The sequence below is a fragment of the Oppia nitens genome, unplaced genomic scaffold, assembly GCF_028296485.1.
Source record: "Oppia nitens isolate AA-2021 unplaced genomic scaffold, nextdenovo-longstitch-racon4-pilon3 scaffold12_pilon_pilon_pilon, whole genome shotgun sequence".
Classification (NCBI taxonomy): Eukaryota; Metazoa; Arthropoda; class Arachnida; order Sarcoptiformes; family Oppiidae; genus Oppia; species Oppia nitens.
Genome location: NW_026533191.1, coordinates 74,954 through 102,354, shown reverse-complemented (window position 1 = coordinate 102,354; position 27,401 = coordinate 74,954). Strand labels below are relative to the sequence as shown.

Here is a 27,401-nt window from a genome sequence, read left to right as displayed (position 1 = left end):
ATATATATTGTATTATACATATATATATATATAAATATCACAGCAATTAAATTGTAGCAATTGATTAGCTGGCGTCCAGACCCTTGTTGTCGATACCATTGGTTTCAGTTAAAACTGTTTTGCCATTGGGTTCAGTAATAATTTTGTTAATGTCAACCTTAATTACAACAAATTAAAAAAAAACAAAACAATTATTACAAATTTAATTGTTAATCAAAAAATTTCTAGATTAATAAAACAAACATTTAGACACATTCAAATAATTAATAGTTAATTAATTTATAATAAAATTATATAATAGATAATTATAAAATTAAGCTCTTTTATGTGTTTTACTATATTATTATTATTATTAGTAGTAGTAGTAGTAGTAGTAGTAGTAGTAGTAGTAGTAGTAGTAGTAGTAGTAGTAGTAGATTGTATTTATTTCATTAACCAATTAATTTGTCAAAAAATTTAATCATCATATATTTATTAATAATATATAATTTCAACCCTAACTCTATTGCAATTTCATAATAAAAAATACAAATAATAATAAAACTTCAATCAATTATTGATAACTCAATTGAATTATTAATAATATTAGATTGAAATTAGAAATCCTGTTTAATGTATATCTATTAATATATTAAAAAAATTATTGATATAACTAAAATTATATATTAAAATATGATTGGCACATTTTTATTTTATCATATAATTATGTAATAATTTTTATAATAAATAATAATAATATCTATTTCATCTAACAGTAACCCAATAGGTTAAAAAACAAAACAAAAAATAATAATAATAACAACAACAAAAATCAAAAATCATATAAATTATAAAATAATAAAACGTAGAAAAATAAATAATAGTTATTAAAGTTATATTTTAAATGATAGTATAATTAATTATAAATGGTTTATATATATTGAAATTTCATGATAAATCTTAACATAAGTTGGGTTATATATAAAAAATTAATTTTTTAAGCTATAGTCTCTCTTAAACAATAGTTAACTTTGAATAATATAAATAATTAATTTTTTTACTAAATTAATTTAACTAACTCTCTCTCTCTCTCTCTCTATTACTAAATAAATTAACCGATTAATGTTAATATTATGTTAACCATTGTTAATGTTAACAAAAAATAATAATAATAACATACATACACACACACACACACACACACACACACACACACACACACACACACATACATATATATATATATATATATATATATATATATATACATAACTAACAATTAATTAGTTAATTAATTTATAATAAAATTAAATAATAGATAATTAATAAAATTAAACTCTTTTATGTGATTTACTATATTATTATAATAATAATTATAATTATTATTAGATTGCATTTATTTTATTAACCAATTAATTGTCAAATAAAAATTTAATCATCATATATTTATTAATAATACATAATTTTAACCCTAACTCTATTGCAATTTCATAATAATAATAATAATACTAATACTTCAGTTAATTATCGATAACTCAATTGAATTTCAATAATATTAGATAATTTTTTTTCACTAAATAAGCTAAAAAAACTTAAGTAAATCTAAATATTAATTAGAAATCCTGTTTAATGTATATCTATATTAAAAAAAAATAATTATTGATATGAATGAATTATATATAAATATGATTGGTACATTTTTATTTTATCATATAATTATTAATATACCTGTATATAACTTTTATACTAAATAATAATAATAATAATAATAATAATAATATCATTTCATCTAACAGTAACAATAGTTGTTAAAAAAAACAAAACATAAAATTCATATGAATTTTATATAATAAAACGTAGAAAAATATTATTATAGCAAATAATAAATAAGATATTAATGAAAAAAAAATAAAGGTTATAATTTAAATGATAACATAATTAATTATAAGTGGTTTATAAATATATATTGAAATTTTTTTTTTGATAAATCTTTAAACATAAGTTGGCTTATATATAAAGAGTAAATTTTTTCAACTATAGTCTCTGTTAAACAATAGTTAACTTTTTGAATTATATAATTAATTGTTTGCCTATTATTATACGGTATATATATATATATATTTTAAAAATGTTAAAAATTACAGCAGCACTGGTACTATTGATGTGTGCGGCCGTTTTGGCTGACGACTGCTACGGTATAATCGAGGATCAGAGCGATAAGGGAAAGGCATTAATCAAACGGATAGTCGATTTGGTTAACGAAGTCGAGAAAAAAGACGGACAAACCATGACATACATCCGTATTATTGACTGTATGGGCGAAAAAGGTCACTACATTGCATACCTTCAATACTATAACCAGGATAATGTAAGTTTTACCCCCAACCCTAACCCCCCACCAAAAAAACTAACTACACATAAACTATATGGTGGTGGTGGTGGTGCTGGGTGATAGTTATCATTTAAAAAAAAACCCTAAAATTTTTATATAAATTGCTTTTATTGAACCCACAAATACTTGAACTACACATAAGCTAATAGTGGAGATAGTTATCATTAAATATGATTTTTTAAATTTTTTTAAAAATATTTAATTGTTTTGTTTTTTTTTGAATCTAGGTAAAATATTCATGCACCACTGATGTTGATCTTGTTGGCACTGATAGCTACAATCTGAGCAATGTTAAATGCCATCCCTCAAATTGAAAAATTAAACAATTGTTATTTTATAAGAAAATAAATAAATAAATAATTATTAAATTAATTAATAATTAATTTTTATAATAATAATAATAATAAAATACAATATATTTTATTATCATTATTATTATGAGAAAATAAATTAAATAATTAATTATTAACTCTCTCTCTCTCTCTCTCTCTCTCTATTACTAAATTAAATTAACCGATTAATGTTTGCCAAAAAATATAATAATAATAATAATAAACATAATTAATAAAATCTAGTCTATTGATGAAAAAATCAATTAAATTGTCTAAAATTGTTTTTTTTTTAATTTCTAAATTATATAGTTTAAAAAAAATATTATTTATTTTTTAAACAGTGTGTGTGTAACGGTGTAGTTATTGTATATAATTATTAACACTTTTTTTATATAAAGTAGTCGTGACTATTATCAGTACAAACATAAAAAAATAAATTAAATTCAATTATACAAACAAACAAACAAAAAATTACTGTCTATTTCAAGTGAAGTGAAACTTTTTTAAAAAATAAGTGATAACACATACATATAAATTACACATACATACATACATGTACACACACATACACACACACATACATACACAAACACACATACATACACATACATGTACACACACATACACATACACACACATACATACTGTATGTAACATACATGTACACACACACATACACACACACATATATATAAACATACATACATGCATATGCACATACATACATGTACACACATACACATATATAGACATACACATACAAACTAATTAAATTGTTTAATTACCTGTGAATTGGCAGTACTTTTATCTGTATAAACAACACTTCCGGACTCTTTAGTTTGTGAATGTTTAACATAGTGTTTATATAGCGGAAACATAACGGCTACTAATATCGCAATAAAACCAATGGTTAGCATTGAAGCCGAGGAAATGGTAGTCATTAGGCCGGGCATTTTGAGCGCAAATTTCAAACGATCGGTTAGATCGGTAGTAATGTTTGACGATAGTTCCTGCCAGAAAACTGGGAACACTATGTCGGGAACGTTACGATAGCGAAACATTCCCGGAGGTTTGTTAATGAATATGTTAATCTGTACGCGTACACTACCGCCTAGACTGGCACCAGTAGTCGGTTCGACATCGACGAAAAATTTATGTTTTTTCGGATCGGGTTTTAGTCCATCAATACTACGGGTGTACAGTGGATGAGCATCGAGGAAATGCGGATACGACATGATAACTGGTGCACCATATTTACAGCCACTCATATCGAAAACACCGGACAGGAACCGTAGTTTTCGTTGTTTTTTGGCATAATCTGTCTGAGTTCGGCCAATGCCGAACAGCGACGGATTGGATGTGGCCGGCAATCGGCTTATGTAGCACGAGTTTGGCGGATGATCGTCGGCATTGAGAAACGTTGTACTATCGGGTGTATACCTATAGACAGTGATACCGTATTTATCCAGTTCTCGCTGATAGTGTAGACGAATACGGCGGCAAAAATCGGGCGAAAACAGAAACAACTCTTTCGATTGGTCGCCGATCGGCGGATATAACTGACCATTGGTACTGTCGGCGAATGAATTGCATTCACTATTATTACGATAGTAGTCCAGTTCCCTCAGTCCTTTGAACCGGTCGATAATATTTAGCCGATCTATACTATCGCGACCGGTAAACACCGTATACTCGCCGTCGTCGCTGCCGTTCCGGTTGATTAGCCAACCGAATCGGCCGGCATTGGTACTCGGAATTTTCGGATTCAACATCGGTCCAAATGTGGTCAACAAATCGGGATAGCCATCGTACAGCAATTGTCTGACTGATCGCCGTATGAAAAAACCTTCGGTAACCGCGTCCAATGCCAGTCCGACCACTACACGTACGGCTGCCGGTGCATTTTGCAGTAGACTCAACGTAACCGCTAGCGGTCCGTTCAATGAGGTTACTATATCCGATTCGTTACCGATGCTCATCTGCCGTACAAAATAGTAGACCTTTTTTTCACGATAGCTAACTGTTCCGTTATTGTGATAAACCAATTGGGTTTTCCTCCATTTGGTACGGTAGGTGTACGGTCCCATTTCGGTGACCACCGGTTTGGCACCCAATCGCTCGATATCGGCTCCGTTGGTTACATTGAAAAAATAATATTTCTGATATATGGGTGTCTGTATGTCACGCCATTGCTTCTGGGTCTCAGTGTTGGGCTCTAATTGTAGTTTCTTTTATATATATATAATAAATAATAATAATAATAATAATAAATTAGTAATGTTTTATTGTGTTTAATGTAATATATTTTTTTTGAAAAAAAATTAATTCTAATTAATTATAATATTTTTTTCTCAATACAAATTGATAATGAAATTTATTTAAAATTATATCTAAATTATTATTATTTTTTAATTTTTTTTAACTTACATTTATTTAATTTAATTTAATTTAATAATAAATTAGTAATGTTTTATTATGTTTATTGTAATATATTTAATAAAAAAATTATACTAATTAACTCTAATATTTTTTCTCAATACAAATTGATAATGAAAATTATTTAAAATTATATCTAAATTATTTTTAAAAAAAATATACTTTAAGTTATATTTATTTAATTTATTATTATTATTAATATTATATAACTAATAATATAATATTATATATTTTTGCTTAGTTACTCAATATAACTCTATTTTAATATAAAAAGTAATTATCATAACTACGAAATTTTTTTAAAAGTAATGTTTATTTTAAAAACAAATGTGTTTTTTTAAATAAAAAAAATAGTCATAAAAATTAATTAACAAAAAATATCTGTTTATTCATATTATTTACACAGTATTTAATTAGCAAACAAAATGAAAGTTATTATTTCAATTATACTATTATTTTTTCAATAATATAACTTTAGATATCATAAGACTTTTTTTTGTAAAAATTGTTTTTATAATAATTATTTAAAACAATTCTATAATTTTTGTTTTTTTTAAAATGTAATTAATTTAAATTTTTAAATAATAAACTTATTATTATTATTTAGATATAAATCAGAAAAAATATAATGATTTAAGGATAACCTTTATTATTATTATTATTTTTTTTATTGTTATTATTTATCAACAAAATATTATTATTTTTATTTAGATATAAATTATCACAAATATTTCAGTTCAACCGCAATACCGTTGATAAATATGCTATTATGAAATATACTGTATATATATATATATATTAAAAAAATAGTTTACAAATACAGCAAAGTCACAAAATATTCAAAAAAAACTTTAAACTTATTTCAACAACAAAAATGATAAAAACATTTTTTTTTGTTAAAAAAAGTGAACTATTTATGAATAAATTATTTATGAAAAGTGTTACACAAAAAAATAAACTAAAAATATTATCATTAAAAATAAATTGTAAAATACTGCTGCATATTTATAAAAAATAAAATAATTGAATGTATGCCATATTATTATTATTTTAATTATTATAATACAAAATACAAATAAAATACAATATAATAACCAAATGGTTCAGTGACTGAATATTTTATACTGTATTATATATGGTATAGAAAAATATCTGTATATTAAATCTAAATAAAAAGCCTAAACAATATTCAATATATATATAGTAGTAGTATATTATAAATTAAAAAAATAAAATATGGATATACCTTATTAATGATTTTCATGACAATTATTGGCACAGTTATCAGGCATATGATGCCCACAATGATGAACACTGAGCCCAACCCTATGAGTATTAATTCCCGTTTGTTTATCGTAATTCTCATATCTATTTTAAAAAATATCACTTTATTATTATTATTATTATTACAACACTAATGGGTCCTATAAATACTTAAAATATTATATACTAAATAAACAGTTTATTTTTCGACAACTGATTCAACTAATAAATTAAAAAAAAAATAGTGACCACAAAAAAACTTATTTAAAAAAAAAGTTATTTCACAAAATTACAACAAAACACACAAAAAAGTAATTTGATTTAGATATCACTGTTTGCTTTTTAGTGTAAAATACTGTACTTTTTTTTCAAATTGAAAGAGACAGTAGTCTATTGAGGTTTGACATCATTTTTTCACATTCAAAGTCAAAGTCAACCGCACACTCCTTTAAAGTTGATGAAGATTTTGTTTTCACCCAAAAAACAAAAAAAAAATAAATAAATTTTTTCAATTCATTGCTAATTGATTTTGCAAAAAATGCTATGAAAAGAGTGTGTGAGAGAGAGAGGACTGGGATGTGTAAATAATATGGTCTGAGTAGTAGGAACGGTAGGTAAGTTTAATTTGAAGAAAAACACTTATTGGGTGTTTATGAAGCTATCGATGAGCTATTATGGGAGGGGAACTCCTCCCGACAACAGGGGAGACATCATTATCATCATCACCGCTACCTCATCATCACATGGCGTGTGTGTGTATATATACAGACACATAGACATCAATAATATTATTAATACACACAAAAAAAATTTTTTATAATCATTTAATATTTCCAAAAAAAAAACTTAATTATCGATCATTAGTGAAGGTTTTCATAGTATATAAATTGAAGTACAAAAAAAATCAAACAAACAAAATAAATAATTCAAGTCTACAATTTCAAAAATTATTAAATATTATTATTATTATTATTATTAGTATATTTCCATTGAATTAATTATTTGTATTGTATTATTATTATTATTATTATGTATATGTTGCATACATTTATATAATATAATTGTAAATGATTGCTGTGAATAATTATTTATAGATTATGTAATTTATTAGTCATTAAATATTATTATTAAGTATCCAACAAATTGATGGCAAAATTTTCCTCCAAAAAGTCAATATTGATTCACATTTTTTTTTTGGTTTTAAACAAACTTATTATTAATTATTTTTATTTAAAAAAAATAATTTAATTTCATTCTCATTATGACGTATTGAAAATACAAATTGTTTATTTAAAACATTTATAAATTAATATATATATAAATAATATTAATATTTCAAAATTAATAATAAGTTTTTTTAACAATTAATTATTAAATTATTAATTAAACAATTATCATATGATCAACATTTAAGTGATGTTTTTTTATTATCATCAAAACTATTATTATTATTATTAGTTTCCATGAAAAATATATTAATAGTATTTTAAAAATAATTAAAAACAATATCTGAATATATTATATATATATACTTTTATATCATATTTAAAAATTTGTATTTGTTTTCCAGGAAGAGATATTTATATATCGTATTTATAAATTTCATTAAAAAAAATTGAATATTATATTTCAAAAAAATATATAAATATTATATTTATTAATTTCAATTAAATTTATATAAAAWWTTTTTTTAATTAATTAATAATTTTAAACACATTAAGRGTTTTWTWTATATATWTATATATAATTAAAATATTAAAATGTTGTACACATATACACATTGATTATTATTTWTTTTAAAAAAAAACATATTATTTTATTAGGTCTTTGCCCAACACAGAGAGACAACAAAAACATGACTGAAATTTATTTAAGCAAAAATTAAAAGCCTAAACACACACACAGATACTGGTGCTCACACCATACCATACCAAACCAAACCACACCAATACTAGTCATATAATATATGAATGAATGGTTGGACGGGTTTACCTGTTGTGTACTACATATTGTATCTGTTATTATTTGAAAAAAAAATTTAGTTCACCTGATATTTAGTAGTACAGTATACTGTAGTAGTAGTAGTAGTAGTAATAATAATAATAATACAACCAATGTTTATAAATATATGTAAATGTCTTAACTTTGTGTGTATACAAACATTTATTTTATTTTTTTTTTTAGTACAGTATACCTGTCCTGTTGTACATTCAAATATATATATATACCTATGATATGCAGTGCACAGTGAGAGTAGTAGTAGTAGTAGTAGTAGTAGTAGTAGTAGTAGTAGTAGTGGTTAGGTTGTCATACATTTTTTTGTTGTTGGTTAATGTATGTATGTATGTATGTATGGATAGATAGATAGATAGAGAACCGGTTTCTGATTTATTTCTAAAAATATTTATACAATTATTTCTTTAAATACAGTTTAATATATTATAGTTTGTAATGTATAGTAAATGTATTATCATATTTGTTGATATGTTTTKAGATATAAGTATCAGTAATACCATCTACCCCTCCCYMCGSCCGATCTCTCCCCCTTATAATCCCCTTTCCTCCTGAGCTATCTCTTCTCCACYRAAAAAAAAAATCTTAAAAGTCATCTCCTGTTGTGTTGTCGTCGCTGAAAATTTTTGTYTTTTTTTTGTTGTTGWTGTTGTTGTCGACATAGAAAAACAATTAACAAACAAAAYAAAACTACAGTATTATCCAGTTTGTTGTCAGTCATGTAGACTCTRAACTGTATAACTGTATGAATGATTGACAGGAACTGGAGATCAGGTTTAATATATGTWTTTTTTTTAAAAAAAAAAAGAAATTTTTTTCAATTAATGGAAAGTTTCTCAAAAAAATAATTATTTTTTGTGTGMGTTTTCTCTTCAATTTTTTGATTTTAAAAATAAATACATTTATACTATACTATACTATACATAATGTATTACATATAGTAATATAAAATATATAAATAGTATATATATATATATATAATTATAAAATTTGTGATATGTTTTTAATAAAAAAAAACTTACAAAATTATACTTGAATTCAAGGTTTTTATAGCACACATATGATAACATCAATAATATTAATCTAAATATTTATTTTTAAAAAAAAACCGTATTTCATAATTTTAATAATTTTAATTTTATTGAACATTTCATTAACTTATATATATGTAAATCACAAATTTTTTATATATACTATTAWTTATAACTATAATATTAATTTCTGTAAWCCATAACTTATTGGACGATAAGTGTGAATTGCATTTAATAAATGCAATAAATTATAATATTGTATATAAATTGTAGACTAAAATAGACATCAAAAATCTGGTTTTTTCAACAATAACAACAACAACAAAAATAATGGACAGTTATGTTAACTTTTACTTCCAAGTAGAAAACCATACTATCCTATCATAATATCTAATTATATAGAGGGGAGAGGGAGTCCYCCCCGGGGGGACAGTGCCTCACAAATCTTACGGTAAGTAAACATCTATTTAATACAAATAAAAAATTTTTTTTRAACATCTTTACTKTAAAACTATTGATATATATAAAAGTAGGCCAAAAAATAAGGTCTACTACTACTARTAGTAGTCTACTATTACTTATTTAAATTACTGCTTAAAAATTTAAGTGATAAATCAAATTTTGTTTTTTATATATATATATATATAAATTTTACTTTTATTTTGAAAAACAACAACATAAAAAAATTGTTTAAAAATAAGTTTTACTTTTTATTAGCTTACATTTARAAATATAAAATTAAATTATATAACTATTTATATATATATATATTTACCGTATTTCCTAAATGTTTGCACWCAAAKTAAAAGTTATTTTACATTATTTTTTTTGCAACAAATTGTTGAACAAATATAATGTACATTAACTRTATAATTAMATATATGAAAAACATATATTACTAATATTTAATCTGAATGTTAATACATTATTATTATTATTATTATTTTTAAAAACAAAATTAAATAATTAGACAAACAAAAAGTAGTGTATATATCCTTATTGTTAAAAATATACWAATAATTCAAGGATTTTATTTTTTTTTTAAATAAAAACATTTACTATATTTTCATTGTCAGAATTTTGTGAAATATTGAGAAAACTTGAAATTTGATATATTTTTTTTAATAATTTAATATTGATATAAAAAATATTTAAAAAAATAAATATTAATATGTTATATAAACTATATCATTAAATAAATTAAATTAATTAAATATATACAGTATTATTAAAATTTATATACATGTATATATATATATACTGTATATATAGTATATCATTAAATCACAATATTTAAAAATAATAAATTCACTATTATTATATTTTATATTTTAGCTATGGTTGAAATTATTTTTAGGAACCATAGTTTAGAATAAKTTTATTTCCTGTAAAATTTGTTTTTTTAAATATGAAAAATWTTACCATCAAGGTTAAACAGTGTTTATACAGTATATTTACATTTAAACTTTTACATTAAAAAATTGATGAATGTCAAGGATTGATTTTATTTGTTTTAAATATATGATTAAATTACTTTTAATAATTAATAGTAGTTTAATTATAAAATTTTAAAAATTCAATTTATTAGTTATCATTTTCATTGTAATAAATAATAGTTATTTGAATATTACTATAATAATAATAATAATTAAAAAATATTACAGTATATTACACATGATTAACATATATTTTTTAAATATTACAAATAATAATAATACTTATAAAAAAYTACAGTTATTTTGTTTTAATTTTGATAACATAGGCTGTCCGCAGCTGATCGGGACTTATGTGTGGAAATGTAACTATTGTATGACCACCAGTAGTACTGGTCCTATATGTAAGATCAYCCGTCACTCCCAACATCTGTACTGAACTAATACTATTGAACGAAACGGATCCTAACTCGACCTCATTATTGTTGGGCCAAAACAAGACAATTGCGTAAACGGTATTATCTTTATGGGTATACCTGTAAATAAAACAACAACAGTATTATAACAGATAATATTTATATAATACAATGTTTCAAACTTTTCAGATATATATATWTAAAAAATATAATTATAAAAAACAAAAATATTATGACTACTCCATACCAAACACCTTTAGTTATGGTATCGTTTGCTTGAGTCCAGGGACGGCTAGCGTATATGGCYTCACCATTAATACCTAACCAATCGCCTAACTGTCGGAGCCGTTCCTCATATATTGGATTAATTGTTCCCTCTTTGGTCGGACCAATGTTTACCAATAGATTTCCTCCACAACTAGTAATCATAACATTTAAAAATGAAAATATTATAAATTTTTTGATTAAAAAAATTTTCTTATAATAAAATGTTATTATTATTAGTTAGTTAGTTAGTTACCTAACTGTTTGTGCTAGCTCAGTTATTATCTCCAATGATGTCATATAATTATCAAGGTTAGCATTGCGCCTGTAGCCCCAGGTCCCTTTGCTTATTGTCATACAGTTTTCCCATTTGTGCGGCAATATCTTACCCGGTTGATAATTATCGGCATAATTATAATARCCTCCGTGTTTGCCATCAGTACCGGCACCTACCCAAGTATATGCAAATATAATACAAAAAAAAATTACRAAACAATAGTAAACTATTTTAGCACATTTGTTTTGTTGWTRACATACCCCATCTATCATTAACCACAACCGTATCTTTRACGGGACTACCGGTAATTAATTTAGTAATAATAAAAAATTATTATTCAATTTATAGTAACTGTTTGAAGTACAGGTATGTATAGGTATATACCTATCATTGTAAAGCCATGCAAGAAATTCCTCACTTTTCCAATACTTTGAGTCACCATTTTCGGGATTGTCTGACCAAATAATATCGGGTTTATACGTGTTTACCAATTCATATATTTCCGGTAATGWTTTAGTCTATATATATATATATAAATAATTATAATATGATAGCAAACATTKRTTTTATCCATTTATAATTAATTTCATAGATAATAATATTTTCTTAAAAAATAGTTTATAATTAATTGATAATTACATTAACAAARTKTTGTGTTTTATATTGATTTTGTTTGTCCTGTTTGTACAATGGATTAAACCATTCAATTAGCGAGTGATAGGTTCCGAATCTGAGACCCGATTCGCGGACGGCTTGAGAGAGATCGCCTAAACATGGATTCAAATTAATTTTTTTATTATTATAAYTAATAAATTAATTTAATTTAATTGAAATTATAATCAAATTGTTATCATTTTGGTTATCAATTACCGACTAAATCCCGATTGGGTCCGACATCTCTGGCATTCCAACTGTACGAGTAGTTTGACGGCCATAGAGTATAGCCCTCGTGGTGTTTGGTGGTCAGCACCACATACTTGGCACCAGATTTTCTGAAAATAGTTTTTTTTTGGTTAAAAATAAATAATGGTTTTAAAATTAGTTTTTTTTAAAAAAAATAACAAATTGTTTGTCAAAATACTTGAAAACTTCGGCCCAATGTTTGGGTTCGTAAAATTCGGCCGTAAATTGATTGGCAAAGTCCTGGTACGTCCAGTTTGGCGGATAGTTTGCTGCCATAAAATCTTCGACAGCTTTGACCCGTTGTTTTAGGTCATCCGTACGCCAGTGAAACCTTTTTTTTAACCCCCCATAAATGTAATCATATTTTTTTAAAAAATTAAATAAATAAATAAATAATAGGTTATGATTTTTACCAAAACCACTCGTCCATAAAAGATGGTACAGAAAATACACCCCAATGTATAAAAATACCCACTTTTGACTCGTCATACCAATCGGGAAGGGGTCGGGAGTCTAACGATTGCCAGTTTGGTTCATATCGGGCACTGGTATGCAAAATATTTTCACCACTAATCGATTGATTTAAAATGAAAAATTTAATTAACAAACAGAGACAATAYTTTTGTTTATTATTTTCAAAAAAAACAATTTCTCTGTTTTAATATATATTTAAAAATAAATATTAATATTAATATTWWATTAATGTTTTTATAATTATTTTTAAAMAATAATATCTACTTTATTTTTTTGTATTTATTAATTAAWAAAGTCAATGAAATTTAGTACAATTATTATTATTATTATTATTATATCAAGTCTAGATAAATTGTACCTAAATTTTTAAAACTTTTTTTTTGATGAATATTTTTTTAAAAACTAATTGAATGATACTAAAAATATATACTAACAATYTATAGTATAGTAAAAAACTACATTTATATGATTTTATTTTATTTACAAAATAATTGTTGTCAAGTGATWATAAATTGGTAATTAATTTTTTTTAAACATATCAGACCAACGCTAAGTATATATATTTTATATATATTTTTTTGTTATAAAAACAACAAAAGTTTAATTGTTTGTTAATTTTCTCACATTATTATTATTAGTATTATCAAAAATATCAGTTTTATTAAWAATATTGAACATAATATATATATATATTTGATTAACATTATCATATTATTATTATTATTAGTACATATGTYTMAAATTATATAACAAATTATAACATTAATTATATATTTAATATTTTTGTTTTATTTGCTAATAAGTTGAATATATTTTTAAAATATATGTTTTTTAAAAATTTTTTGTTATAGAGATGACACTATTTTTCTAAATTACTGTACAATTTATTCAACCCTCATAATTATATTTTTAGATAAATAATTAATATTTATATTTAAATAAGAAAAATTAGTYAAAAATACAAAATTTTTTATTTTATTATCAATCATAATATTAATACAAAWATATTCAATAATACACATTACAATAATTATTATAAATTTTACTAATATTTATCTATTATTAAAAAAAATCAATAATTATTTTATTTTATTTGATATTTATTTTCAAAACATATGCTGTAGTTAGTAATCTCGGATTAATGTACGGAAAAGTTATTAAACTATGACCGCCAGTACCGGCCTTATAGTTTAGATTACCGGCCACTCCTAACATTTGTATTGTATCGACAGTGTTGTATTGGACAGACCCTAACACCAATGTATTATCTTTAGGCCAAAACAATACTATGGCGTAAACAGCCTTTCCTTTTTGTGTATACCTTTAATTTTTTGATARTCATAAAAATTAGTTATTTTTTTAAAGTCAAATATTAATATTAATAATGACTATACAAACCAAACGCCAGTTGTTGTCGTATCGTTTGGTTGAGTCCACGGATGACTATCATAGATAGCTTCTCCGTTAACCTGAAGCCAATCACCCATTTTTCGTAGCCGTTCCTCATAGATAGGGGTTATAGTGCCCTCTTTGGTGGGCCCAATACTCAACAATATATTTCCACCACAACTATGCCAATTAAATTTTTATTGTTATTATTATTACTTTAAAATATTTATAATTTATCACTAATTAATTAAAATAGCACTTAAAAAAAATATGTCAAATACCTAACAGTCTCGGCGATTGCAGTTATAATTTCCAGATCAGTCATATAGTCGTTTAGTTGAACATTACGCCGATAACCCCAGGATCCCTTTCCAATATCCATAGCCCGTTCCCATTTATGTGCTAATATACGTTTGGGATTATAATTGTCGGCATAGTTATAATAGCCGCCGTGTTTGCCATCGGTTTCAACTCCTATTATATAATTATATAATAATATTTGAGTTTATATTTATATTATTATATTTGAGTTTTAAATTTTTAATAATATTAATTAATTATTAATAATTAATTTAATTTAATTTAATATTAAATTTATTTTAAATTATTAAAATATTAAATATATTTTAAATTATTAAAATATTAATAATTATTATTATTCATATATCTATATATTTACCCCATCTATCATTAACAACAACAGTATCTTTAATTGGACTAAAAAAAAGTWTAAAAAATATAAATAATTTTTTTTTAAAAAAAATTTTTTTTAATATATAAACACACCTTTCATTGTAAAGCCAAGCAAGAAATTCCTCACTTTTCCAGTACTTTGAGTCACCGTTTTCGGCATTGTCTGACCAAATCAGGTCCGGTAGATATGTGTCGACCAATTCGTGTCTTTCGGTCAACACTTTTGCCTAAAGAAAAAACAAAAAAAAAATATTTCATTCAAAMGAAAATTTAARAAAAAAATTATTTAAAACATTAATTAWAATAATTAAAAAAAAARTTTTGATTATCTACTGAATAATTAATTGCTTACATCAACAAAACGCTGTGTCTTATATCCCGACTGGACGTCCTGTTTGTAGAGCGGATGAAACCATTCAATAAGCGAGTGATAGGTACCGAACTTAAGGCCAGCCGTTTTTACCGATTTGGATAACTCTCCTGTTTRTTTRTTTTTGTGAATATATTTTTATTATTAATAATAATTTCAATTTCAAAAGAAAAAATTAGTAACTAATAACTTTAAAAAAAATAATTTTGCTTTCAATTACCGACTAAATCCCGATTGGGTCCGACATCTCTGGCATTCCAACTGAACGAGTAGTTTGACGGCCATAGAGTATAGCCCTCGTGGTGTTTGGTAGTTAGGACCACATATTTGGCACCGGAAGCTCTGTKCAAACAACAAAWAWATATATAWAAATAATAATCTATAGACTAATTGGTGTTAATTTTTTTTCAAAAAAAAATTACTTGAAAACATCGGCCCAATGATTGGCATCAAAGAACTCGGCGGTAAAATCTTTGGCAAAGTCCTGRTACGTCCAGTTCGGCGGATAGTTGGCTGACATAAAATCCTCGACAGCTTTGACCCGTTGTTTTAGGTCATCCGTACGCCAGTGAAACCTAATTAAAAGTAATTATTATTTTTTATAAAATTATTTTTTTTAATTATCTATTAGTTTTGTATTATTAAAAATATAAAAAAATTTAATTATGACATATAATTTCTATATATATATATATATATATATATATATATAAATTTATATATAAACACATACCAAAACCAAGCATCCATATATGATGGGACACAATAGACACCCCAATGTATGAATATACCGATTTTTGCCCTATCATACCATACGGGTAATGGACGGGTATCTAGCGATGCCCAGTTAGCTTCATATTTTGTTACAAATGTGTTATTATTATTATGTGATCCAAATACTGATACAAATAGTATCTGATTTATAACTAACAATAAAATTGTTTTGCATAACATTATTAAAACTAATATGATTTATAATGTATATTTAAATAATTATTATACAATATTTATAATACTTATTATTATATATATTATTTTYGATGTGAAAATTTTTTGTTATCAAACAGCTATTCAATGTGTTTTTACAATCAATAAACTCTAAAAAGATATTATTCTAACTAATAGTAAATTATAAATTATATTGATATCAACAATATATTTATTTCCATATAAATAAATTAATTATAAATATTAAAAAAAATATTAAAAGGCAATAATATTAAAATAATTAATTTGTTTATTAATWTTTTATTTATTTAWTTATACAATTTTATTTTGTTTTATGTTATTAACAATAATTAAAATAAATATTACTAATTATTATTATTATTATATATATATATATAAATATACATGTATTTTCATTTTGAACTGTTTATTTGACAATTACAGTATAATTAATTATTTTTTAATTAAGCTCAAAAATATAATTTCGTTTAATACTCGTATTATTAATAGTTATTATTATTATTATTATTAATATATGTAACKTWATATATATATATATATATATATATATATATATATATATATATATAGACTGTTTAATCAGTATTTACAAAAGTATTTAGTTTTTGTTTARAAAATACAATWTTTTTTTAAAAAACAAAGTTTTTAATATCTGACTGTTTTAAAAATAATATAATTTAAAAAATTATATTTTCATATATTTTTTTGACAAAATATTTATCATAAMTGATAAAATCATACTTTTTTCACAGKTTTTTTGAGTAAATTTGATTTWACTTAAAAATCAAATTTCTATTGATTGATTTGATTTGATTTTAAAAATCTGCATATTTTTTATCTATATATATATATATATATATATATATATATAAATAATTTCTTGTAATTGTATAATTAAAACATTTCACATTTTTTTGTTCAATAAAATTAAATACAAATAATTATTTGTTTTTTTCGAAAATATTATTTACATTAACAGTAAACCAATTTTATAAAAAACCAATTATATTTGAATGTTTATATGAATGATATATCATATATATATATATATATATATATATATATATATATAATCAAATAATATGAATGATAAACAAACAAATGATAATACAATAATAATAAAAAACTATTTACAACAACAAAAAACACAAACARCTGAACAAAAATAATAATTAAAAAAAACAAAACACAAAAAAAAACAATTTATAAATATATGTAAATATTRTTTGTTTTCTCTCTCTCTCTCTCTCTCTCTCTCTCTCTCTAATAGTTGTGTTGATATGATAGTTGTTTATCACCGGACGGATCATTTGATACGACATTGATCTGTGAGGTCGTGTCCGATATTGACGACGACTCTTCAGACGACTCCTCAATATAGACGGTGTCCTTCTCTTTGCGTGCCGTTATCTTAGGCGTCACACCTATTAATAGGCGCTGTAATGGACAGACACAYACACACACCGATAGTTAGTTAGATATTAGCAAATAATAATCTAGTTTTATATCATTTCTTATATATTAAAAAATAAATACCTCTTTTAATGTAAGCGATTGATCCGTTTTGACAAACAAAAAGTATAGCGCATACAATGGTATACATATGATGGATGCACTGGCCATTAGCCAACCGATCAGTTCCCCATACCAGGGATACTCATAGGTATCGGCATACATGACCTTTTCATACTTGATCACAGAAAACAGGAATATAGCCTAAAGTTATTTTATTTTAAAAAATAAATAAAAATGAGGTTTAAATATACTAATAAATAAGTTATTATTATTTTTAATAAAAATTATATCAATATATATATATATACTGTCCACTTACRGCAATATATACCGGTGCTAAGCCRACCCAACAATAGTAAAACCACCGCCAGGGTCTTTCAAATTAATAGTAGATTAAAATTTAGTATTAATTWTTTTGAAAAATAGTTAATTATTATTTTAAATTTATTATTATTGTTATTATTCAATACCTAAATCCAAGCATATCAGTCATCTTTTTATAGATATTTGTGGCACCTATAGTATCAATGTTTTATTGAATTAGGGATTTATAAAAAAATAACATATATATCATAAGTAAGTCATACCAAACACCCAACAGAGGCCAACAATTTCGGCAAAGACGACCAACAATAACGAGAAACCACTGGCACTGAAATAGTCCATTAGCTCAAAGATATACATACCGCCGCCGGTAATCAATGGCAAACCCAGACAAAACTGTGCGATAACTACCGATAGTGTAAACAGTTTACGGCGTGGCCTCAGATATCGGGGCCACTCGTCCACAACGCCCGTCACAAACGCTTCGACAGTACAGAACTGACTATCGATACCSAGTATGAGAAGCATCAGGAAAAACAGTATCGACCAGAGCGGCGATATTGGCAACAATGTGACCACTTCGGGATAGGCCAGGAATGCCAGGCCAGGTCCCGATTTGGCCACTTCCGATACGGCYTTTTGTTGTACGTGTGCCATATGTCCTAATACCGAAAATATGACAAACCCGGAGAACAGACTCGTGGCACTACTGACCACACATGCAATGATTGAATCTCTAATTATTTTTAAACAAAAAAAAACGATAAAAATATTATGAATTATAAAATAATAAATWTTTTWTATAGTTATGTAWTTTGAGTGTTATTTTTAAAAAAAATATATATATTATTAAACTATGTTTTAATTAAAAAATAATATAATATACTGTATTAAAAAAAATTAATATATACAAACCTGTAAAAATTGTGATGATATTTATTATAGCTGCCAAGTGCTACATTAGCACCTATACCAATGCCATAGGAAAATAGTACCTGGGTGCTRGCCGATACCCAAACCTGTWTAACCAAATAAATAATTAAAATATTTAACAAMAACAACAAAAAGTTACATTTTTAAATTTAAAATAATAATTATTATAATTATTGAAAATACTTTTGAATCACTCAGTCGTGAAAAGTCGGGTTTCAAATAAAACAACAGTCCATTGCTGGCCCCCTCCAGTGTAACACCTCTGATGAATAATATGAATAGTATAACATAGGGAAAGGTGGCCGTAAACCATATGATTTTGCCGCTCTGGTGCAGCCCTTTCCATATAATACCGTAGACCAGTGCCGACGCCACAAACAAACAGATCAATAGTTCCCATCGTATGGTTCCCATGTCGTGAATGCCGGTTGTTATCTCTAATACACGATTTCTATCAACAAAAAAAAATTAAGTTATTTTAAAATTAAAAAAATAAATAAAAATAAAATCAACATAATTATTATAAACACCTAATATTAGATAAACAATTTTCTGCATAAAAATTAATAGTTGAAATGTTTATAAAAAGTTTTTAATATTTTTAATATGAWTTTTTCAAAAATAAATATATTTATGTTATTATTTTTAAGATATCTAATATCAATTGTTAAATRACTTGTAATATAATATGTATTTAAAAAAAAAATTTATTTCTATGATTATCTYAAAAAATTTTGTTTTTCACTSATATATATAACTCTTAATTTTGTTTCAAAATATATATTCATTGTGTTGTTGTTATCTATAATAATGTGATCCTATAGTCCAATGTTTTTATAATAAATGCTTTTTTAAAACAAACATTAAATTATATTTTTTTATCCATTCAATTAAATCTATATAAAAAAAAGTAAATTTTTTTTTAGATAACTTACTCCCAGTACTCTTTGACCGGCGATACAGCTTCCGGATGACTATCACTGGTTATATGAGACATACAGTTGTCTGTATTCCATGTGTTGTTACAGGAACTCCACGGCAGTTCCGATGTAAACGATTGGACCAAATAAAACAGTGTCCAAGCAATCAGTATTACATAATATACGTTACACAGACCTATCATTACCATCGATGCAAAACCGATACCTTTTAAWAAACAAAMAAAAAAATAAWATAATATTATTTAACTAATTATAAWAATTTAATGAATCATTTATGATATTCACATAATATGTTATTATTATTATTTTTTTGGTGATTTAATTAAGAAAAATCAATTGTTTGAAATTCTAGTTAATTGAGGGACAATTTTTTTGGTGGTGAGGGTGGGAATACCTTTAAAAATTGGTACCAAATTCCAGATAGCTATRCCACCGGTGTTCAGGTACTGRCCCAGTGCTACCTCCAGCAAAAACATRGGAATTCCCACCAGAATCACACATATATAGTTTGGTACCAAAAATGCACCTTTAATTTTATAGGATAATAATAATAAATATGATAGTAATTAATGAAAAAAAAAGTAAATCAATTTGAATACACAAAAAATATAAACAAATTAGCAGCCAATTTGTGTGATAAAATGATCTAGTGTAATTATTATTATTATTGCACAAAAACACTAATGTATAATTCATATATTTATACAAATATTAGACAAAAAATTTTAATTACTAATCTAAATAAAATCTAATGCAAAATATATATCTATCTATTTAATATAATACAAATAAATACTATATATATATATATATATAATTATATAACCAACATTATTGATAAGTTTACCCTACTTTTGTGATAAGGTAGGGGAGAGTAAAAAAAGTACAGTACAGATGACCCTCTCGTAATGGGGAGGGTCTGCACCGTTGCCAGTATCTCCCTTTCCACACCACATAGAGATAGTTGTTATTTATTTATTATTTATTTTTTTTGATTATTATATTTTCAAATTTAAATTTTCTGATCAATTTTTTTTCTCTGATGGTTGAGAAGATCCAATGATTTCATTGATGTTTGAAATTTATATATTTTGAATGCATATTGAAATATATATWTATATAWATATATATATAAATGGCTACTAAATTCTGGATGCCATCGATGATCATATATTCCAGTATTTTATTATTATTATTATTATTATTATTATATATTATATATATATTTTCAAAGAATATTCTCTGTTTTTTCAATGACATCGCATCACTGCTCTAATCAATAGATAATTTAGTTGAACTCAAAAATTATTTTAAAATTAAATAAATAATTAATTWATTTTGGATAATAAARAATTATAGAAAGATAATAATAATTATTATTATKTAAAAATTATAATATAAAATAATTACTGATAATTTAAATAATATAAATCTAAGTAAAATATTAGTTAWAGTTAWGTAAATWGATTAAATTATTTTGCAATTATTATTTTWTTATATAGAAAACAGRTAAATTCAAATAATATATGAAATATAAATAAATAATAATTAATATTGACTTAAATAATTAACTATAATATAWATTTATTTATAATTTARTAATTATTTAAAAAAATAAAAAAAAACTATACAATTTTCTWTGTCATTATTYATTAACWTTTACTATTTTTTTATATAAAGTATATATATATATATTAATATATATATATATTTCTCTCTTTCTCTCTCTTTTTTTCTCTCTCTTTCTTTCACTCACTCACTCACTCACTCACTCACTCACTCACTCACTCACTCACTCACTCACTCACTCACTCACTCACTCACTCACTCACTCACTCACTAACCTGTATTAAAATTAGCATTTATTGATTTCTCGAGTCTTTATCATATAATAATAATATAGATTTGTTTTAYTTTTTATATWATAATAACATATATTATAGTATTAAAACATTATTTAATATTAARTCTATTTTCTATAGAATTTCCACTTTCTATGAATTTAATTAATGTCGTGTCACTTATTATTTTATGAGTTATTTAATATGTTTTTTTTGTTAAATAAATTTTCAAATATCTAATAAAGTAATAATATGTACTGTAATAATATGTAATACAAAATTAAAATTATAAATTTTTATAACTATATAACAGTATAGCTTAAAATTGATGACAGATGATAATGCAACTTAGATTAACACAATGACAATATCATCTAATTTTTTTATTTTTTTCTGTAAATTTTWAAAAWWTTTTATATCTATAATAATAATAGTGTTATTAACTATCAGTTTCTTTGTTTTATTTTTTAAAACGTCAAGTCATTAAATTTGATATATAATACACAAGTGATGAGAAAGAGAGAGAGAGAGAGAGAGAGAGAGAGAGAGAGATAATTAAAATAAAGAGAAAATATAAAACATACTAAAATATGTACTTAAATATTATATCTCTAGTATTTTTTAACCGGTTTTTGTAATTCAAGTTATAAAATAAAATATCAAACAATAAATTATTTGATCAGAAATTAAGATAAAACTTAATTATTTAAATGTAAAAAATAATAATAATTTATTATTATTATTATTTTTGTTGTTTTTACATTGAAAATTCTAATCGGAAAAACTAATCTTAAAATTTAACATTAAATAACCTAAACATATACTATATATATATATATATAGTTACCTAAAATTATAAAGATTATTTATTGTTTGAATTTATTTTATTATTTTTTATTAAATATAGTTATCTGGTATTAATATTTTCATGACATTAATAATAGTTTAGATTTGAAAAAAAAACAAAATAAAATTATTATTAAATCATAAAATATAAGAGTTGATTAGCATTTAAATWGTTATATAAAATAATAATAATAATAATAATAAAAAMATAAAATAAAATAATTGTCATTTGTCTTACCGCCTCCGTTGTCATAAACGAGACTAAAATAAAAATATATAAAAAAAATTTAATTACAAATACATTTACCGCAYAATAATAAATAGGATTTTATTTTTTTAAAAAAATATATAATTAACTTTTAAATTACAAAAAAAAATTAAGATAAATGATTCATTAAAAATATAATTTACGATAAATGCAATATTTATGTATTTTAATTTTGATATATTATTATTATTATTATTTAATTGTATTGTATAAYCAAGTATATACATTGAATAAATTAAGAAAAAATTTATATTTAAATAAATTAATTCAATAATCTTAATAGTGTATATAATTTAAAAAAWTTAATCAACTAAAAAATAGCTATTCAAATATAATTTGAAAAAATTARCATTTTTTAKGCGCCTCATGTGATAATTTATTATTATTGTTTATATTTTTTAAAAATTTTTTTTAATACATCATGACCAGGTCTATGAGTATATGACCTTGGTTGTTTTTATTATAAAGTATTTTTCTAGTTAGCAAAAAATATATATTATAAAAATAGTATAAAAAATAAAAATAAAGAATTTTTTGTTGTTAGTGTTAACCATTATTTAGGAAAATATATTTAAAATAATTATAATGTAAATCAATGTATAAATAAATAATAATATTTTAAATTTAATTATTTAAGTTAAAATCTAATTTATATTTTTTTTATATATTTAAATAATCAGAATAAATTCTATATGAAAACCATTAAATCTATAATAATATTTTAAATTTAATTATTTAAGTTAAAATCTAATTTATATTTTTTTTATATATTTAAATAATCAGAATAAATTCTATATGAAAACCATTAAATCTATAATAATATTTTAAATTAATTATTTAAGTTAAAATCTAATTTATATTTTTTTCATATATTTATATAATCAGAATAAATTATATATAAAAACCATTAAATCTATAATAATAATAATAATAATAATAATAATAAAATATAATAACACTTACTATGGGAATCGCCATACATTGCCCAGACCTACGGCATAGCTAATACAACTGAATATAAAGTCCAACTTTCCCGACCACTGACCCCTTTCCGGCGGCGGCGGCCGCGGTGTCGGTGCCGACTCACGAGTCGTTTGTTTTTCTGTATCATTATTATCTAAATAGTGGTTCAATTGGTTTTCATTGATTGTCAGATTAAGGTTCAATTTGGTGACATCCAGTTTCATTGCCGGCGACTGTTTGGTTGCCATTAATAGATTTATAGTTCAATAATAATAATAATAACAACAACAACAAGAATATTGATATAAATTATTATTATTTAAAAAAAATATTCTTTGATTTTTTATTAAACAAAATATCTCTATTTTTTCTATTAAAAAAAAAAGATTATATTATTTTATCAAAATAGATAATATTTATATATAGATATAGATCTCCGGCGCCGATAGTTATTTGTTAGGAGTAGTAGTAGTAGGAAATGTTGTCGTTGTTGTTGTTGTTGGTGATGATGTCGTTGTTGTTGTTGATATTATTGTTGTTGTTATTTTTGTATTAAGTAGTGGATCACTATATACTGTATATATATATATATATATATGTGTAGTATTTTTTTTGGCTCAAAACTCTCATCGCAGCATTGGATGTATGCTCTAAACACATACACACACCATATATACACTCACACTAACACACAAACATATACACACACATTAAATGTCTGTCCTCTTATTGTCTCCCTTTCCCCGCAGACTCCTCTCTCTCTCTCTCTCTCTCTCTCTCTCTCTCTCTCTCTCTCTCTCTCTCTCTCTCTCTCTCTCTCTCTCTCTCTTTCTCTTACAGGTTATGCCTTGTTGTGTCAGCACTAGTATCACAATAAGCCGTATGCTATGATGATGATGATGATGATACGCCTGTCCTCAAAACATATATATTTTTATGTATATATACAGTATATATTAGTTAGTATTGAATGAATTATTCTGTATTATTCTGTTTCTTGAAATGAAAACAATTAAAAATAAGAACACTATTTAAACTAAGAAAAAAAATAATTAATTGTCATTGAAATACATTATTTAAAAAAATAATATATATATAATTTGCTGACTTTTATTTTTTTAATATAAATAAAACATATAAAGTATATATATTCAAACTATTTTTTTAAAACTATATATTTAATAATTAAAATTTTACATACATATTCCCACAATTAGATTATTAATATAACTAAAATTTAAAAATCAAAATAACAATTATTTAATAATAACTTATTGCTATATTAATACACAAAAATATTTTTTTTAATTAATATCAAGTATTATATAAATATCTATAGCACTTATATTGAGTAAAATTTTATATTAGTATATTTTTTATTTGTCACATAAAAATATTTAATTGTTTAAAACAAAATTATAATTATATATATATATATATATATATATATATATATATTGTTACTAAATAAAATATTAATAGTTGTACTTTTAACTAAAGTAATAAAATAGATATCAAAATTATTACTGATAATGGGATAAATTAACTTATATTAATAAATAGTTTATTAAATTAATAATAATAAAAGTTTCATAATAATAATGTATTAGAACTTTGTATAACTATTTTATTATTTGTTTGATATGACTTGAAATTTATGCTAATTTTTTTCTCTCTAATTTTTTTTTGTCAATTTTTATCAAATTTATTATTTTTTTATGTCATATAATAATAGTTTTGATTGACACATGTAAACATCATTTTAATAGACGACAATTTAAACAATAATATATTTTGAATATTAATAAAAATAAAAAACAAAAATATTGATTTTAATTTATTTCTTAAATATTTTGAAAATAAACAATAATAATAATAATACTTCATATATTTTTTTATTAATTATAAATAATAAAATCAAATAATTTATTAAATATATTGCTAACGATTTTAGTAAAAATAATATGTTTTTTTTGAAAATACAAAAAACACATTAAATAATATATAATAATCTCTCATAACTTTTTAGTTGTTTTCACAATTTTAATAAAATTTACAGTAAGTTTTTTCTTACTTTTATGGTTGAAAACACTTATCAATCACTAAACTAGTGATAATGTGAACGATAGGCCATCGTTTCGCTGATACCACTGATCAGCTTGGTCACCACATATGCACTGGTATTTTTTAGATACCAGTGCTGTAAGCGATACGGGAGGTCGGCAGGGGTTGAGTGGACATGTGTTATAGTTTGTGAACTTTTTTATTACTTAATTCACATATCATTGATATATATATATATATATATATATATATATAAATTGATATAAATAGTTAAATGTCTAATATTTTCAAAAATATATATGTAAATAGCTTCGCCAACTAATTTAGATGTAAATAATATTATAATTTTGATAAATTTTTGTATGTTTAATAATTGTTTTACATTTAATGGTAAATTTTATATACAAAAATCTGGAGCACCTATGGGTTGCAATCTGTCTCCTGTTTTAGCAGAAACATTAGTTAGTTATATATTTGAATTATCATTAAATAATTGTAGCTTTAAACCTAGTTTTTTAAAATTTTTTGTTGATGATAGTTTTTTAATTATAAACAAACGATATGTTGAAAAATATTTATCTCATATTAATAAAATTGGTAAATCTATAGGTAATATTCAATTTACTATAGAATATGAAATTAATAATATATTAAATATTTTAGATATACAACTTATAAAAAATAATGAATCTATAGATACACTAGTATATCGCAAACCTACACATTCTAATAGATATATTAATTTTAAATCTCACCAATCAATACAAAACAAAAAATGTATAATCAATACACTAGTTAATAGAGCAGTTAGTTTAACAAATCCTAATGATAAACTAAAAGATGAATTAAATATTACAAAACAAGCATTAATAGAAAACAATTTTCCTAAAAAAATAATAAATGAAACTATAAATAAATGTTTAAATAAAAACAATAATAATTTGTCAGATAAAACTAAATTTGACATTACAAAAACTATTTCAATCCCTTATTATAAAAATTTAAGTGAAAATATAAGGAAAATTTTAGCAAATTATGATATAAATGTTGTATTTAAAAAAGGTTTGACAAT

General features: G+C 23.1%; 5 protein-coding genes across 5 annotated transcripts; 1 reads left to right on the top strand and 4 right to left on the bottom strand.

Annotated features, from left to right (window-relative positions):
• Nucleotides 1-17: 17 nt before the first annotated feature.
• On the bottom strand, nucleotides 18-6,508 carry LOC128955275 (scavenger receptor class B member 1-like). Its single transcript, XM_054300933.1, has 3 exons — nucleotides 6,386-6,508; nucleotides 3,489-4,931; nucleotides 18-157 (listed from the first exon to the last, which is right to left on the bottom strand). The coding sequence occupies exons 1-3, from the start codon at nucleotides 6,503-6,505 to the stop codon at nucleotides 65-67; spliced, it is 1,656 nt and encodes a 551-aa protein (XP_054156908.1). The 5' UTR covers nucleotides 6,506-6,508; the 3' UTR covers nucleotides 18-64.
• On the top strand, nucleotides 1,995-2,748 carry LOC128955477 (uncharacterized). Its single transcript, XM_054301156.1, has 2 exons — nucleotides 1,995-2,347; nucleotides 2,599-2,748. Exons 1-2 carry the CDS (start codon nucleotides 2,108-2,110, stop codon nucleotides 2,683-2,685), a joined length of 327 nt encoding a protein of 108 aa, XP_054157131.1. The 5' UTR covers nucleotides 1,995-2,107; the 3' UTR covers nucleotides 2,686-2,748.
• On the bottom strand, nucleotides 2,856-24,497 carry LOC128955487 (sodium- and chloride-dependent GABA transporter 1-like). The gene is made up of 12 exons (XM_054301167.1): nucleotides 24,266-24,497; nucleotides 23,273-23,295; nucleotides 20,742-20,873; nucleotides 20,342-20,552; nucleotides 19,590-19,857; nucleotides 19,389-19,492; nucleotides 18,737-19,209; nucleotides 18,620-18,665; nucleotides 18,469-18,523; nucleotides 18,171-18,350; nucleotides 17,878-18,071; nucleotides 2,856-2,868 (listed from the first exon to the last, which is right to left on the bottom strand). The coding sequence occupies exons 1-11, from the start codon at nucleotides 24,487-24,489 to the stop codon at nucleotides 17,898-17,900; spliced, it is 1,890 nt and encodes a 629-aa protein (XP_054157142.1). The 5' UTR covers nucleotides 24,490-24,497; the 3' UTR covers nucleotides 2,856-2,868; nucleotides 17,878-17,897.
• On the bottom strand, nucleotides 11,181-13,674 carry LOC128956154 (alpha-L-fucosidase-like). Its single transcript, XM_054301840.1, has 10 exons — nucleotides 13,670-13,674; nucleotides 13,153-13,308; nucleotides 12,918-13,070; nucleotides 12,707-12,828; nucleotides 12,476-12,603; nucleotides 12,221-12,354; nucleotides 12,097-12,134; nucleotides 11,816-12,008; nucleotides 11,543-11,713; nucleotides 11,181-11,415 (listed from the first exon to the last, which is right to left on the bottom strand). The coding sequence occupies exons 1-10, from the start codon at nucleotides 13,672-13,674 to the stop codon at nucleotides 11,181-11,183; spliced, it is 1,335 nt and encodes a 444-aa protein (XP_054157815.1).
• Nucleotides 14,303-17,358, bottom strand: LOC128956144 (tissue alpha-L-fucosidase-like). Its single transcript, XM_054301829.1, has 10 exons — nucleotides 17,345-17,358; nucleotides 16,399-16,614; nucleotides 16,088-16,240; nucleotides 15,886-16,007; nucleotides 15,648-15,775; nucleotides 15,389-15,522; nucleotides 15,282-15,319; nucleotides 14,884-15,076; nucleotides 14,612-14,782; nucleotides 14,303-14,534 (listed from the first exon to the last, which is right to left on the bottom strand). Exons 1-10 carry the CDS (start codon nucleotides 17,356-17,358, stop codon nucleotides 14,303-14,305), a joined length of 1,401 nt encoding a protein of 466 aa, XP_054157804.1.
• Nucleotides 24,498-27,401: the final 2,904 nt, after the last annotated feature.